Source organism: Pelobates fuscus, chromosome 1, assembly GCF_036172605.1.
Source record: "Pelobates fuscus isolate aPelFus1 chromosome 1, aPelFus1.pri, whole genome shotgun sequence".
NCBI lineage: Eukaryota > Metazoa > Chordata > Amphibia > Anura > Pelobatidae > Pelobates > Pelobates fuscus.
In genome coordinates, this window is record NC_086317.1 from 381800471 (window position 1) to 381816856 (window position 16386).

At 47.9% G+C, this 16386-nt stretch overlaps 1 protein-coding gene across 17 annotated transcripts in view; it reads left to right on the forward strand.

Moving 5' to 3' along the window:
* The first annotated feature begins 2519 nt into the window (after positions 1–2519).
* The window catches only part of LOC134567371 (pre-mRNA-processing factor 40 homolog B-like), a 94497-nt gene continuing 80630 nt past the window's right edge, over positions 2520–16386 (forward strand). For 13 of the 17 annotated variants that reach the window (XM_063426022.1, XM_063426023.1, XM_063426038.1 and 10 more), the window contains exons 1-2: positions 2646–2717; positions 4248–4328. In XM_063426022.1, coding sequence (XP_063282092.1) covers positions 2697–2717; positions 4248–4328 — 102 coding nt within the window. In that variant the 5' untranslated portion in view covers positions 2646–2696. Of the gene's footprint in view, positions 2566–2645; positions 2718–4247; positions 4329–16386 lie in introns of those variants that run through there. The other 4 variants (XM_063426030.1, XM_063426034.1, XM_063426025.1 and 1 more) reach the window with 3 other exon arrangements.

Sequence of the window (16386 nt, forward strand, 5' to 3'; positions counted from 1 at the left end):
GTAGGAAACAGGCTGGATCCGGCATCGCCGTTCTGGTAGCTGTATAATCTCTTAGGCCTTGGTCCAGTCCGCCGGCACCTTCCGTGGGGAGACTTGTGCAGTGGTCATTTTATGGTCCGGAAACAGGCCCCATATCTTGAGCTTGTCCATTCCCAGAGTCGGATCTTCAATCTTCGTTAGGGAGCCGTTCCGCCAGACGAGGAGTTTAGTGGGGAATCCCCACCTGTAGGGTATTTTGTTGTTTCTCAGACATTTCGTGACGTTCACAAAGTCCCGTCTCCTGGCCATTGTCATCGGTGAGAGGTCAGCGAAAAGTGAGATTCCTTCGTAGGTGGCCGGCATCGCTGAGGCCTTCCTTTGTGCCACCAGCACAGCTTCTTTGGCACTATAGTAATGCAGTCTTGTCACTATGTCCCTTGGGACGTCGTGTGCAAGGTTTTGAGGTTTTGGCACTCGATGTGCCCGATCTAGGCGGAGGTCCGCCGGTTCTAGGTTTGGCTGGATTGCCTGGAAAAGTCGCTGGAGGTAAGCTGGCAACTCCTCTTGTGTTACTGTCTCAGGCACCCCCCGCACGCGGATATTGTTGCGGCGGGAGCGGTCCTCCAGATCTGCCAGTTTTTCCATAAGGCGCTTGTTGTCGGCTTCCATTTTTTGTATTTTCTCCACAATGGAATCATTTGCATGGCAGAGCTCGTCCGTTTTTTCTTCCAGTGCATTGACTCGCGACCCCACTTCATGGATGTCTTTTCTCATGTCAGAGACTGCAGCTTGGAAGTCAGCTTTCATAGAGGTGCGCAAGTCTTGCAGCATGGACGCCAGGCGTTTTTCCGACACAGAGAGGCCCTCAGCGGTTGCTGGCCTCGAGTCTGTGTCTGATCCTGCCTCTGAGGTATGAGATGGTGAGTGGGAGCCGCCGCCATCTTGCTCCATGCGTTGTTTGCCGCCTTTACCCTGTCGGAAGAAATCCGAGGCCCTCTGTGATTTCGGGGGTGCCATCCTGTGTGCTGCCGGGTGTCCTGCCGTTGGGTACCTTTGCAGGTCGTTTCGGGCTCTTTTGCCGGTGTTTTGCCGCTTAACAGGCCGTTCCGATCACGGAGCACTTACAACATGCGACCGCTCCGTCCGACCGGAAGTTCCGCCCCCAAGACACAAATTCTAATAGCAAATAACATGCAATATTTTTTTACTTGGGACTAGTCCATATGATCATTACATAAACATTGCTGTGACAAACATAAAAAAAAATTCAAATAACCAAAACACGTCACAAAATATACAGGAAATTATAATAGCATGATGACATATTTATGAAGGGATGGGGAAGACAATGACCAGCACAAAATATCTCTCCTGCCTGCAGAAATAGCAATATGGAAATCTACCTGAATATGCAAATTAACCAGCCTTGCTATTCAGGTAGTGCATATTGCTCTTGCTACCAACAGAGGGTGCTACCAGGCTCCATAGCCAAATCCACCAAGTTGGTAGCAATATTCAGCAGTACAGGAGAGCAGGCAAAACATTTAACAGTATACACACACACATTTTAAACACCCTGCACCTATAATGGGCACAGGGTGACTGAGACATAGGAACCATTTAGGTACCATTGTAAAGTGTCCTTCTGCTCCCACTGATGGTGACTACCGTCACAGTCACCTTCTGGGCCTTTGCATACTTTGCAGAAACCTCCAATGGTGACTGCTTCGCTTGGTGTCTCGGTGCCGCGAGGATGCAAGGGAAGGTGAGTTTTATTTACCTGAACTTGTCCCTCTCCGCCACCTCCATGGTCTTCCTGCTGGTCCTCTTCAGCTCTTGGTGCTTCATCTATCGGGAACCCACATCAAAATTGTACTCTCAAACATATGAGAGAGTACAACGAGTTATATGGAGGATCCTGTGTTATTCTCCATAGATGATGCCTTTTATTGGACCTTATAACTCCAGGTGTGATGTCAAGGGGGGCAGGGAAAGCAGGAGCTTTGGTATTTCAGGTAAGTAAAACTTTATTTTATTAGTTACTTGTAGCATTGTTATAAGGGTTGATGTAACCCTTTAAACAACATTTTTCTTTTTGCAGTGTGTGCCCTGGCTGTGGGTAAACTGAACTGCAATTAGCATACCTCTCTAAGTAACCTACATTTGACAGATAACAGAGCATCATATGAACAAGGTTACATTGTTATCCACCATAGACTCTTTGTATTTACATCTGATGTTTCTTGCACACATCCTAGCAGATCCCATAATCAATAAGGGTTATTATGTGACTTGATCTGCTCCATTTCACATCTAATTCAAGCAGTGTCTGGGGTGGCATACTGGCATTGCACCCTCCCTCAGCCAGCACTAGTGAAGGAGGTTAAGGAAGGATTAGCAGTGAATTGGTTTCCAGGCTGAGAGAGACATGCTGCTGGCTCCATTCCATCAGAGGGCAGCCAGATGGCCTCAGGCTCTGGCACTGAAAGGGTTACACACTAGCCCCGCCTCCTGCCTCAGCCAATCAGAGCGCAGCTTGTTACAGGAGGGCCTGGCTTTGGTGACTCTCCGGCTGGAGCAGGGATGGTAGCGGAGCTTTGTTTATCCCGGTCCCGGGGTCCGAGGGGAGGGGGGCGGTGGGGGATGCACAGATATTGAGGGCTGTACGCAGTCTGTATGGCAGAGCAGTGCATGGTGTGACGGCGCTGTGCTGAGTGATGCAGCTCACAGTATGGCTGGTACAGTGGTTATGGTGTGCTGGGGGGCAAGGGCTGAGACATGGGGTATATCTGTATGCTGGGCTGTCTGTGGCTGCAGGGATAATGTACCAGGCTGGAAGCTGGACTCAGAGAGACAACAATGTATTTATTATGGACTGGGGGCTTAGAAGGTGACCCTATAGATCAGGGGTTGGCAACCTTCAGCACTCCAGATGTTTAGGACTACACCTCCCATGATGCTGTGCCAGCATTATGGCTATAAGAGCATTATGGGAGATGTAGTCCACAACATCTGGAGTGCTGAAGGCTGCCTACCCCTGCTATAGATCATTGTTCTCTGTATGGATGGTAACCTGACAGATAAGGTGAACAATGGGGATAATCTGTCTGTATCCCAGCGCAATTTATTCTACAGAGAGGCAGGGCTGCAATGTAACAGGGCTGGACAAATATGGTAAGCCAGTGGCACAGTGGGTAGCAATTGGTCAAGACATGGGCACTTGACATTAAGTATTTGCTGGCCACACTGAGTGTGTCTTGTGTAAATTAGATTACAAGCCAGGCTTTGGTCCTTTTTTTAAATTACTGTATATAGGAATATTAATTGTATTATAACACAGTATGTAAATGTTAGTATAGTGGAAGAGTGAATAGCATTTGTTTACACAGGGAGCCTGCAATGTTGCATACTTTTGTGTTTTACATGATGTCTATATTTGCCTGGGACAACTTCTTAGAATCATTCTTTTGTATGTTTTAGAATAAGATTTAATTTTCTATATCAATGAGCATCTTGAAACCCAATTGAGTAAACTGTTTATACTAAGAGTTATTGGACATTCTATTAGTGTTTTTCACATCCTATTGGGGTCTGCTTTCCTTTGCACGCTGCATGTTCTATTTTTGCTTTAAAGTGGATCTGACATCTTTTATGATTAGTCTTATTAAACTAATTTGAGAAACATACTATACTGTGTGTTATTTTTCAAACCAATCATTTTGTAATTATTAAAGTTATGACTGGTGTTATTTCACCTCTTTAAAAGTGCCCCGTTTCACTTTTGTTGCAAATTCTGCATGCATACTAAGATACTAAATACGCGGTCATATTCTACTTACATAAAAAAGGTAAAATAAATCGATGAATTGGAATTATAAAAAGCATTTGAGAGGAGCAATCGGTATGGTGAGAAATTAAGTAGGTGATCAGTTCACTTTAAGGAGGGCCTGTATTACAAAGCAATACAAACTAAAGCTTTATAAGCAATTGGATCTTCCAGCAGTTTTTTATGCACTTGTATGCATTAATGGGAAATAAAATGTAATTTGCCATATAAGACAACATTTTTATTTTTTGCAATTGTAGTTTTGTTGGCTTACAAATATTCCTTTTTAAAAGAATTAACTGCATGCAGATTCAGTGGTTTGAACACTTTGTATTTAAAGGCATTTTGGATATTGAAAACAAATTAGTAAAGGCAATGCATTTGAAGAAATATGGGTTTCATATAATCTGCCCGATTATAAAGAGAATTATCTTTCTTTCAGTCAGCACCAGAGCCAGGAACAGCTCCACCTGGGCAGGCGGCTCCATTCCCTACTGCTCCTCCCTTGATGCCTCCACCTTTTGTAAGTGTTTGCTGTAGGTGTTTACATTGACTCTTTAAGACTCTTAAGGAGTATTTGCACTGGCAGATGAAAACTGTTTTCCTATTGGCTCTCATGCATTTTAAGGTCCCTTTACCCTAGTAGTTTCTGTGAATATTTTTGTACATCAGGCTATCACTTTGGGTATCGTGTGCGTGTATATTGGCAAATGCAGTGCTATTTCCCTTTTAAAATTTGGGCAGAAGACAGAAAGTAATTTACATGGGATTCGTTCAACAACATTTCCATCTCCTAAATGCTCTGTAGACACATGGGTGGCTGGAAAAATAGAACACAAATTAAGTTGTTTTGTATTTTAAAATGAAAATGAAGAAGAAACCTCAAAGCATACATTATCGTTAGTATTTTTTTTTTACAGCCAAATATCTAGTAAATGTGTACATACAATTTTAGTTTGACAGGTGAAATCAAAATATCACAGTATCAACAGCATAAAAAAAGAGTGGACAAAGGGATTCGCGTGGTAAAGATAAGCAGATGCAATTTAATTACTAGAGTAGGAGAGGAGGATTTACTGTGATTCTTTTTGCCCCTTAGATTTTCTAACTTATAAGGCCCTATCGGGCCCTATCAATCATGTCCACCCCTATTTTTTTGCTCAAAACCTTTTTAAAAGTAGAATAAACTTATTTGGAATCCAGTGCTGGGCGAGGCTCCTTACGCCTCCTCCGTTGTCTCTGCTGCCCTTGCTAGGTCCAATAAAATGCTTCTTATAGAGAAGCATTTAATTTGATCCATTTTACCAGCTCAGAGTACACGTGCGCATGCTCTGAGCTGGGAAGGGTAGGGAAAGAGTTAACAAATCAGGTAGGGAAGTAAAAATAGTAAATGTAAAAACGGAGCAATGTTAAAGTAGTTGCAGCTCATAGGAAAGCAATTAATTAAATGCTTTCCTGTAAAAAGTAATTGCATGCACGCATGGTGCTTACAGTGCATGTGCAACAATTTCCAATGCTCCTCTAAGAGGACGGCTAAAACTAATCTGCAACTAGTACTCTACAGCGTTAGAAATACAAGTTTGTATTAATAACTCATTAATTTTTTCTTTAAACTGTGACTGCTGTCTTTGGAAGGCACATACCTTGTGTAAATATATATTTTAATCTACACATCTTGATGTTTTCTGCTTGCACGACGTGTCAATCTATTGCACAAAATATTACCTCTTAACTACACCTGACAGGGTTACTTTATTTTTTTTGTAAATATGTGTTTATTGGGGAGTTAAGTTCAATCAGTCAACTGTAAGTAAACATCAGTTGGGACACGCAGGTCCCGGCTATCAGTATAACAGCGATAGTATGTAAGAACTGTAAGTAATCATTTCAATTAAAGCGACACGCAGGTCGCCTCTTAACATGAGCATCTCGTTTCTAACTGCCAACATATTAACATTCTGTTCTCTGTTTTCTTTCCCTCCATACCCCCCCCCTGTCAACCCCCCCCCCACCCCCCGCCCCCCGTGGGCAGCCACTCACTTCCCGTGGAGAACCTTTGGAAGTGTCAAGTGGGGCAAATGAGTGTAGTATCCCTTGCTTTTCAGAAGGATATATGTCGAGAGGTATAAGCTCTGGGTGTCAGTTTAGCGGTCTATCCAGCCATAGCTTACACATGGGTCTAATGGTGTTAGGCGTATGACGTGGTTCGGGGCTTGAAGGGTGGGTCCAGCACTTCGGGTATGGGTCAATACATCCCTACTTGAGCTTGGGTGGGTAGGTTTCAGGTTGCAATCGTGGTGGGAGTAGCAATACAGGACGTAGATTACCACTAGGCGGGGTCAGGGGTTAGCTGTCATGGTCTTATTACCATGTGTTCCCTGGGGTGCAAGAGGCGTCCGCCCCCCCCCCCCCCCCTCCCCGTTAGCCGTCAGCGGGCATTATGTGGTGCCATGAAGTGTCTCTGCGTTAGGAAGTTGGTATGTCTCACCAGTGGTGCGTTCTCGTGTTCTGCTGGTACCAGGGTATCCAGTGCATGGATCAGGGCTAGAGTAGCGTCTATGGTCCCCTTGTTCCCCTATCTGTGCCAGCTGTCTAGGTGGTAGCTGTCGGGTCATGCTTTCACTGTGGTTCATAGTCAGTATGTTCCCGCTGTCCATCTGTCTGCTAAGGTACCCAGTGCCTGGGGAGTCATCTCTGGGCTAATCTTGTTTCAGGTGTGTGTGTGGGTGCCTATTCTGGTGGTCATAGGTGCTGGTATGTGCGTGTGGTGGTAGGTGTGGTGTGTGTTCTATGAGCATCTTTCCTCGTCCCCCCATCCGCCTGCCCCCTCCTGTGTGGCTCAGTGTGGTGTCAGTCTCTCCCGTGTAGTATCGATTACTAGTGCATATGTATTCTATGTTATAAGATAGTGGCTATCTCCCTACGCGCATTGCATGCAAGGCTGGTTACTCTGTGCGCTGATGGCGTTCCCTCATCCCCGTCCCTCAAATAATCGCTCCCAACCGTGGTGAGTCCCCCGCTCGGGTCCCACCGGGGTCCCTGCCCACCTGTCCCCCGGCCCCTGGGTGAGGAATTGGCAGATCAGTGTGGAAATAGGGAGGTCGTGTCAGGCAAGCCCAGGTCCCGTACTCCCACATCCCTCTTAGTCGTCATCTGCATTTCGCGAGCGGTAGAAGAACCAGGGTCCCCATTGTTCCGCGTGCTTTTCTTGTTTGCCTAGCAGGTTTGCTATTGCGGATTCGGCTTTTTGAATATCATCCACTTTACGTCTCCATTGTTCGATCGTCGGCGGGTGTGTCTTCTTCCAGAGCAGTGGTATCAGTGTCTTCGCCGCGTTCAAGAGGTGTCGAAGGATCGATTTTTTGTAAACTGAGAGTGATTTATCTGAGTGGTGCAGTAAGGCTAGGTCTGCCGTCAGGTTTGGAGGATCGCCCAGTATCTTTTGTATTTCGTCCCCAACATTCACCCAGTATGGCTTAATACCGTCGCAGTCCCACCAGATATGCTGGAGGGTCCCGGTCTCGGTCCCGCATCTCCAGCATGTGTTTGGAATTTCCGGGCTGATTCGGTGTAACAGAGATGGGGTGCGGTACCAGTGGGATAGTAATTTGTAGTTCGTCTCCTGGTATTGTGAGCTAGAGGAGCTCTTATGTTGTAGTAATAGTATTTGCTCCCATTGACTTTCTGTGTATTCTTTGTCTAGTGCGTCTTCCCAGCGCCTCTTGAAGGTATCTTTCCTCTCCCTCTCGCCTGTCGCCAGTCGCTGGTACATTGTGGAGACTGTTCCCTCCGCCTCGGGTGTCTGGAAGCATAATTGTTCAAACCACGATAGGTCTCTGTGCAGTCTATTTCTATGCGGCAAGTTGTAATAGAAGTGTTTGAGTTGGGCATAATGAAATTGGTGCATCAACGTGGGTCTCTCTACTTCCGATAGGTCCTGTAGCGTCTTCATCCCCCTGTCTGTGACCGCCATATGTAGCGGTATGAACCCGTCGTGGTTCGATAGCGGCCATGCTGGTGGCGGTATTCCATCGCCAATGTATGTGTTATGGGCAATGGGGATCAGGGGGCTCGGGGTAGGTGAGATGTAGGAAGTTTGTCTCAGTCGGGTCCACGTCTTAAGGGTCTGGGTGATTGGCGAGTCCTCCCCGAGGTCCTTCTTGGCGTCCACTTCCTTGTACCATAGGAAGAGGTGTAGGTGGTTGTTCGCCAGTTCCCGGCCTAAGGAGGTCCACCGTTTTTGAGGGGACGCCAAGTGCAATTCCCTGATGCGTTGTAGAATCGTGGCTTGGTAATACTTGTGGAGGTTCGGCAGGGCCAGTCCTCCCCACGGTTTGGGAAGGCTAAGTGTGTCGTGTTTGATCCTGGCTCTCTCTCCCTTCCAAATATATCTGAGGAACGCCGAACGGAGGGTTTTAAAGAATACCGGTGGGATTGTGCGAGGTATGGTGTGGAACTTGTATAATATCCTCGGTAGGATGTTCATTTTAATGACTGCTATACGACCTTGCCAGGAGATATGGTTGAAGTTCCATCTCTTAAGGTCGTTGAGGATGTCTGTCAGGAGGGGTGCGTAGTTTTGCGCATATATATCTCTAGCTTCAGGTGTAACCCGGAGCCCGAGATATGTCATATATTCCGTGCACCAGTGGAACGGATACCGGTGTTGCAGGGTGGCGCATTCCTCTCCCCTGACCGTCACATTCAAGACCTCGCATTTAGGCTGGTTGAGCTTAAGTCCCGATAGTGCTCCATATGTCCGGAATTCACTCATGAGTAGTGGGAGCGACTCAAGGGGTTCGGCTAAGAAGAACAGCATATCGTCCGCGTAGGCGGCTACTTTGTGTTCCTGTGTCTTATGTGTAAGGCCCAGGATCCGGGGGTTGTTGCGGATTTTATCAAGGAACGGTTCCAGGGTGAGCGCGAACAAGAGTGGCGAGAGTGGACACCCTTGCCTGGTTCCGTTTCGAATCTCGAAACTGTCCGTGAGGGCTCCATTTACTCTGACTCTGGCATTTGGTTGATGGTACAGCGTCTGGATCCAGGTCATCATTCCCTCCCCAACACCGACCCTCCTCAGCGTCTCCATCATGAAGTGCCAGTCCACCCTGTCGAATGCTTTTTCCGCATCCGTGGATAGTAACAGTAGCTTTTTCTTCTGGTGTTTCGCCAGGTGTTGTAGCATGAAGAGCCGGAGCGTACTATCTCTGGCTTCCCTGCCCGGGATGAAGCCTGTCTGATCAGGGTGGACCAGTCTAGGCATGAAGGCCTGCAGACGGAGGGAGAGGATCTTCGAGAAGAGTTTTATGTCGGTGTTGATGAGGGAGATTGGGCGGTAGTTACCCACCTGTTCCGTGTTCTTCCCCGGTTTAGGTATCACTGTGATCGTCGCTGCCAGGGACTCCTTGTGAAAGGGAGCTCCATCACGTAGGTTGTTGAGGGCCTTCACCAATCTTGGAAGTAGGTCGTCGCTAAACTTTCTGTAGTATTCCACCGGGAACCCGTCCGGGCCCGGCGTCTTACCGTTTTTGGCCGATTTTAGGGCCAGCTTAAGTTCACCTTCAGTGATAGGTGCTTCAAGTCCATCCGCTTCTTCCGGGGTGAGGGCGTCCGGATTGAACCCTTGTAGGTATCTCGTGGTTTCGATTCTCTTCTGTGCGGTGTTGGTGTCACCATCTGTGTCAGGGATGTTGTATAGTTGTGAGTAGTACATCCGGAATTCGTTTGCAATGTCATCTGGGAATTGTGTAAGCTTACCCTGTCTAGTGCGCAGGGTGTGAACTTGCGCCTGTTTCTGCGGGCCCCTGAGCATCTGAGCGAGAAGTTTGCCCCCCTTGTTAGCGTGCGTGTAAAAGAATGCTTTTGAGCGTTGCACCTGTCTCATGTGGTTGCGTTCCAGGGTGTCTGTGAGTTGTTTTCTTTTCAGGGTCAGCTCACGGTAAGTTGGGTCGTGTTGGGTTCTTTTATGTAACTGTTCCAGGTCCGCTATCTGCTTGGTGAGGTCTTTAATCTGTGCGCCTGCCTCCTTCTTTTTTTGTGTGGCCAATCTGATGAGGTGGCCCCTCAGAACACTTTTGTGCGCCTCCCAAATGGTCATGTCTGAAACGTCTTCTGTGGAGTTCTCTTCGAAGTATCGACGAATGTGGTCGGCTATCAATGTTCTCGACGGTATATCTTGGAGTAAGGTGTCGTTGAGTCTCCAAGTCATCCTAGCCGGGCGATATAGAGGTGACTCTAGTTCCACCCTCACTTCACTGTGGTCCGACCAGGGAGTCGAATGGATGCTTGCCTTTCGGAGGAATGTGAGTCCTTCCTGCTGTATGCATATGTAGTCGATCCGGGAATATCTATGGTGTAGCGTGGAGTAATAGGTGTAGTCCCGGTCCGCAGGATGGAGTGCCCTCCATGCGTCTGTCAGGCGAAGTGTTCTGAGGGATCTTCGAATAGTTTGCAGGGCCGAGTCGGGGACACAACTCCGTCCCATGGATGTATCGACCAGAGGGTCTAGTGGGACATTTAGGTCGCCTCCCATTATCAGTACTCCCTCTGTGAAATTGGCTAACTTTCTCAATGTCCTACGGAGGAAGCTGGCTTGTCCTGAGTTCGGGGTGTAGATGTTTGCTATTGTATACGTCCTTCCCGCTAGGATTCCTTTGACGAAGACGTATCTGCCGTTACCGTCCGACTGGTGGTCCGTGGGCACGAACTGGAGGTTAGCTGCGATCAGGATAGCTGTCCCTGTTTTTCGCATTGTGGGGTGATTGCTATAGTAATTTAGTGGGTAATGTCGGTTTTTGAGTAGCGAGTTTGCCTCCTCTCTCAGGTGCGTCTCCTGCAGGAGAGCGAACGAAACGTGGTGTCTCTTGAGGGTTCTTAAGAGGTGCGATCTCTTTTCAGGGGTGTTAAGGCCCCTGCAGTTCTGAGTCGTAATGATCAGGGGTGCCGGGGAGTAGGCCATTGCCGTGTCTCACTCGTCGGTCAGCTGCGTGCGGTCTAATCCCTACCTCCAGCCAGGGGTCTTCACCTCTTGTGTGCGGGAACGGGGCCGGGGCCTGCCGGATCAACTGCCGTAGGGCGGCGGGGTGAGAGAGCTGGAGCAAAGGAAAGGAGGGAGGGCACAAAGAGGAGAGAGAGAGGCAGGAAAAGAAAAAAAAAAAGGGGGGGGGGGGGCGGGGGGCCAGGTGAGCACCCCCCGGGGCGTCCAGCGATGAGTTAGAGCGCTGTGGGTATGAAGTCCCTCGTGACACCGCGTCACAGACGTAAGCCGTTTGTGGGGTGTGTCTCCGTAGGTGCTTGTGTGCCTACTTGTGTTGGTTGTCCCCTGAAGTGTGTGTGGGTGATTAGTGTGGTGGTGAGAGTGTGTGCGCGGCTGTTATGTGGGGTGTGTCCGTGTGTGTGTATACCAACTTATGTGGTGGGTGTTGGTGTACCCTCCTGTATATAATGAGGTCCCGTGTAACTGGGTGGGTGTCCAGAGCCGTACCACTACACGGTATATACCGGAGTGGCCGCGGCTGTGGCCCCCTCAGTGGTTCTGGTTTACACGGGCTTAGTTCGGGTCGTGGCCTATGCCAGGTCGAAGTGGTGCAAGGGTGTGTCTGGAAGTCTCAGGTGGATGACCTGTCCCGCTGAAAGCATAGCGTCTTGTGTGCACTTTGTTGCTGTTGTTACTGGCGGTTATGTACTCTCCCTCCGGGTCTATATCAGCACTATCTAAAATTGCGTCTGTAGAGTCCCCCCCGTCTGGTGGTCCGGGTTCCGCTGGGGCTCATAACCAGTCGGCTCTCGAGTGGCATCGGGTGAGTCAGAGTCAGTCAAGTTAAGTGAGGCTAAGCCCAGGTCGTTATAATTCGTCGCCGTCTTGGTGGTGGGGACGTGCCGTCCAGGCGTCGGTCGGTGATAGTGGGCGTGATTCTTGGGTGCCTGTCTCTGCAGTGCGAGTGCGGTCTAGAGTGTGGGATAATCTGCGTTAAGAGTGGGGTTGGCTGAGGCGTCTAGGCTAGGTCCAGGGTGTGTGTCCGGGGCGTCACTGGGTATGGTCACTCCATCTATGGTACCTGTCCTATCCGGTGACCTCGTGACCTTCCTGTGTTGAGTACAGTGCTCGGTGGGCCCTATATCGTACATCTACCTGTCCCATCAATATGCATTTTCATCCTCTCCCACCCTCGCCCACCCGCCACAAGCATTTTCCCCCCTCCAACATTCAACATTACCCTGATCCCCCTCCCCCACATTCCCAGTCCTCTAGTAGAGCCTGGAGTAGCATCAGGCTGTGTCCTTGGGTTAGCGGTGGTTCGGGTGTTGCGGCACTACAGTATAAAGCGGCAAGGTCCCATTTCCCAACTCTCTCCCCCCCTCCCAAGGAGCGTCTAGGATCCCTCCCTCTCTAAACAATAGAGCCAAGTTGTCAATGTCCCAGTGGTGCGTAGGCACTCCTGACCTCGTCAGGTAGGGGAGATGGCGTCGGGTGGGTGGCGTCAGTCCTCATGGATTCAGTCTATGCCATCATCACTAGTGTGTGGTTTAGGCGATTAAAGTCATTAGTCCCGGGTCAAAGTCAATACGTGTCAGAGCAATAATATAAATGTACTTAGCTGTTACGATCTCAGTCACAGGGATGCCTCGGTCCTACCAGCCGGGGGAGATGTCAAAACGTCCGCCTTAGTGCCAAACCGTTAGTCAGCCTGCTGGGCCGGGTTGCGTGGCCGGTGCGCTGGCGGTCTGTGCGGCGAGTCTTCTCTGCGGCGTCGTGCAAGTCTTTGTGCCATCGGGCCAGGGCGTGGTTCTGTCGGACGCAGGATCCAGTCTTCAACCTCCGTGGGCGGCAGGCCTAGTCGCCTCAGGAATATCGGCACTTCTTCAGGCCACCGGACCGGGATCCATTCGTTATCTTGGCGGGCCAGTAAGCTAAAGGGGAAGCCCCACTTATAGGGGATGTTGCGGCTCCTCAGAAGTTGGGTTACCGGCCGGAGTGCCTTGCGGGCCTCAAGAGTGAGGGGTGACAGGTCCTGGTAGAGGGCCACTTCCGAGCCTTGAAACGGCCAGGACTGTTTGGAGCGGGCCTTGGACATTATTAGTTCTTTTAGTTTAAATTCACGCAGGCAGCAAATAATGTCTCTTGGGGAATTGTCGACGTTTCTCGGTCTTGTGGCCCTGTGAGCTCTGTCGAAGTGGATGTGTTGTGGTGCATCTGGGCCTAATATACCTTTGAAGAGAGCGGTAAGTACAGCCTCTACGTCTTCTTCTCCGTTGGATTCAGGGAGGTTGCGCACTCGTATATTAGATCTGCGCCCTCTGTTATCCAGGTCCTCGGCTTGTCTTCTAAGGTGCAGCAGGATAGTCCCCTGTCGGGTAATTGCTAGGTTGTTAGCCTCTATGCGGCTAGACATTGCCTGTTCTGAGGCCTCCAGGGTCTGAATGCGGCTGCCATGTGCTGCCAGTTCGCTTCCCAAAATGGCGACCTCCGCTCTAATTGCTTCATGGAGCGTGTCTGAGGTGCTTTTGAGGTCGTCCTTCATGGTTGCAGTAAGGGCCCTGATATCTGCTCTTATGTCCGCTAGGGATAGGGCATGGGGTTCCGTCTCCGGCGGTGAGTGCTGGCTGTCGGCCATCTTGGGGCCTTGTGCTCCGCGTGGCTGGCTGCTCGGTGTTTGTAAGTAGCCGTCCAGGGAACCGGCGTGCGGGCTGTTCAGCGGTCTCCTGGGGGTCTGGTGGGTGTCTGCCCGTTTGGTGCGCCCCATCGGGAGAGTATTGCTGCGTTTAGTGCTGCTTATAATGCTGCGCGGGTCGGAGCTCCGAAGTTAAGCGTCCATCTCCGACGGCTTCCAAGCCACGCCCCCGACAGGGTTACTTTAAATGAAATGTCATCAAATTATTTTATTTTTTACTGTGGTCGTTGTTCAACTGCCTTTTTGTGCTGCTAATGCAAATCTGAAGTGTGTGTTGTCTTTGAGAAGCATGATTGTGAGACAGACTGTTTATAGCAATAGTTATTGTGGCTGTTTTCAGAGCTGTATTTTGGATTGTATATTTATGATTAAAGACCTGATGGAAGGGTGAACATTCATGGTCAATAAACAATGTAATAATGTGTAGTGTACATTAGTTCATATGCATGTGTGCAATGTGGGGGAATAAAATACATGCTAAAGTCACACATTCCCAGGACACACAGAAAAAAATAAATAAATATATATATATATATATATGCTCTCTCTCCTCTCCCTCTCCCTCTCCCTCTCCCTCTCCCTCTCCCTCTCCCTCTCTCCCTCTCCCTCTCTCCCTCTCTCCCTCTCTCCCTCTCTCTCCCTCTCCCTCTCCCTCTCCCTCTCCCTCTCCCTCTCCCTCTCCCTCTCCCTCTCCCTCTCCCTCTCCCTCTCCCTCTCCCTCTCCCTCTCTCTCTCTCAATTCTATGGTTTTACATTTTAGGACATAATAATAATAATAATCTGTTCTTTAGCAGGTCTTAAAATTAGGTAAATACAACCTCAGATGAACAACAACACTTGTCATTATTTATTTAACAGAAATAAAGCCAAAATGGAGAAGCCACGTGTGTAAAACTAAGTACACCCTTACTGCTTCTATAGCAATTAAGAGGCTAGCTAGCAGACAGGTGCTGCTAATGAAATGCCCTTGATTAATTAAAGGATCACTATAGTGTCAGGAAAACAACTATAATTGCATTCAAAGTGTCCATAGGAAAGCATTTCTCAATGCTTTCCTATGGACGCTCTGCGCGATGGAGGCGAAATTTGCCTCCAGTGTCGCAGATGCGCCTCTAGTGGCTGTCCAGAAGACAGCCACTAGAGGCTGGATTAACCCCAAATGTAAACATAGCAGTTTCTCTGAAACTGTTATGTTTACATGTGAAGGGTTAAAACCTGAGGGACCTGGCACCCAGACCACTTCATTGAGCTGAAGTGGTCTGGGTGACTATAGTATCCCTTTAATTATCAGCAAGTTTGACCACCTCTATAAAAGCCCAAGTTTTAGCAGTTTGTTGGTCTGGCCCATTCAGGTGTGTGTTAAAGGAACACTTCATTCAACTATAGCACTTTAGCTTGCTGAAAAGCTTTATGTGTGAAGAGTGGGTCCTCTTTTTTCATTTTGAAAAAAGTGCAGATTGCAATAGAAATTTACACATATATTAATCTGGTTACACCCCCTTGGCTTTCAAACAGACAACCTGTCCTGTTACTTCCTGGTTTCCTTAGCTCAGTGGAGCTAAACTCAAGAGGCAGACAATTGTCCAGAGCACCTGCTTTGCAAAGTCTTCTAATTGAGCTTCATTGGGATGTTTGTGATTGGACAGCCACAGAAATTCTAGGCAGGGTTAGAAGGAGAGGGTTTGCAAAGGCTGCAGACAAGAGAACTTTTGCAAGCAATTTTTTTAGAAAAAAAAACAATGAAAATATGCATAATTAAATGCATCTATGTTTTCATTTGGGGTATATCTATTGAACAGTGATTTTTTTAATTTATGTTGTATATGGGTAGTGGAGTGTCCCTTTAACACCATGCCAAGGAAGAAAGACATCATCAATGATCTTAGAGTAGCAATTGTTGCTGCTCATCAAACTGGGTAGAGTAAAAAGGGCATTTTCAAGCAAATTAAAGTCCATCATGCTACTGTGAGAAAGATTATTCAGAAGTGGAAAACATTCAAGACAGTTTGGATGTCCCAGCAAATTCACCCCAAAGGACAGACCGTGCAACACTCAGAGAAATTTCAAATTACCCAAGAGTTACATCACAGACACTACATGACTCCGTTAGTATGTTAAATATTAAAGTTTATGACAGTACAATTAGAAAAAAAACTTAACAAGTATGGTTTGTTTTGAATAGTTGCCAAGAGAAAGCCTCTTCTCTCTAAAACGAACATGACAGCAGAACTTCGGTTTGCAGAGTTGCATCTTAACACACCACAAGACTTCTGGAACAATACCCTTTGGACAGAAGAGTCCAAAGTGGAGATGTTTGGCCATAGTGCACAGCACCATGTTTAGTGCACAGCACCACGTTTGGCACAAACACCTCATACCAATTGTCAAATACAGTGGTGGAGGGGTGATGATTTGGGCTTGTTTTGCAGCCCCAGAATCTGGGATCCCTGTAGTCATTCAGTCAACCGTGCATTCCTCGCATACTAAAGTATTCTAAAGCCAAATGTGAGGCCATCTTTCCGACAGCTAAAGCTTGGCCGAATATCGGTCATACAACAGGATAATGATTCCAAGCACCACCGCTAAATCTACAACAGAATGTCTGAAAAAGAAAAGAATCAAGGTGTTGCAATGGAGTTGAAGACCGGACCTCTACCCGATTAAAATGCTGTGGCTGGACCTTAAGAGAAGTATGCATAATCAAATGCCATGAAACCTCAATGAACTGAAGCAACATTGTAAAGAAGAATAGGTCAAAATTCCTCCACAACAAAGTGGGAGACTGATATAACGATTACTTCAAGTTATTGCTGCTAAAGGTAGTTCTACAAGCTATTGAATCATAAGGTGTACTTAGTTTTACACAAGTGGCTTCTCCATTTTGACTTTATATTTGTTAAATACATCATG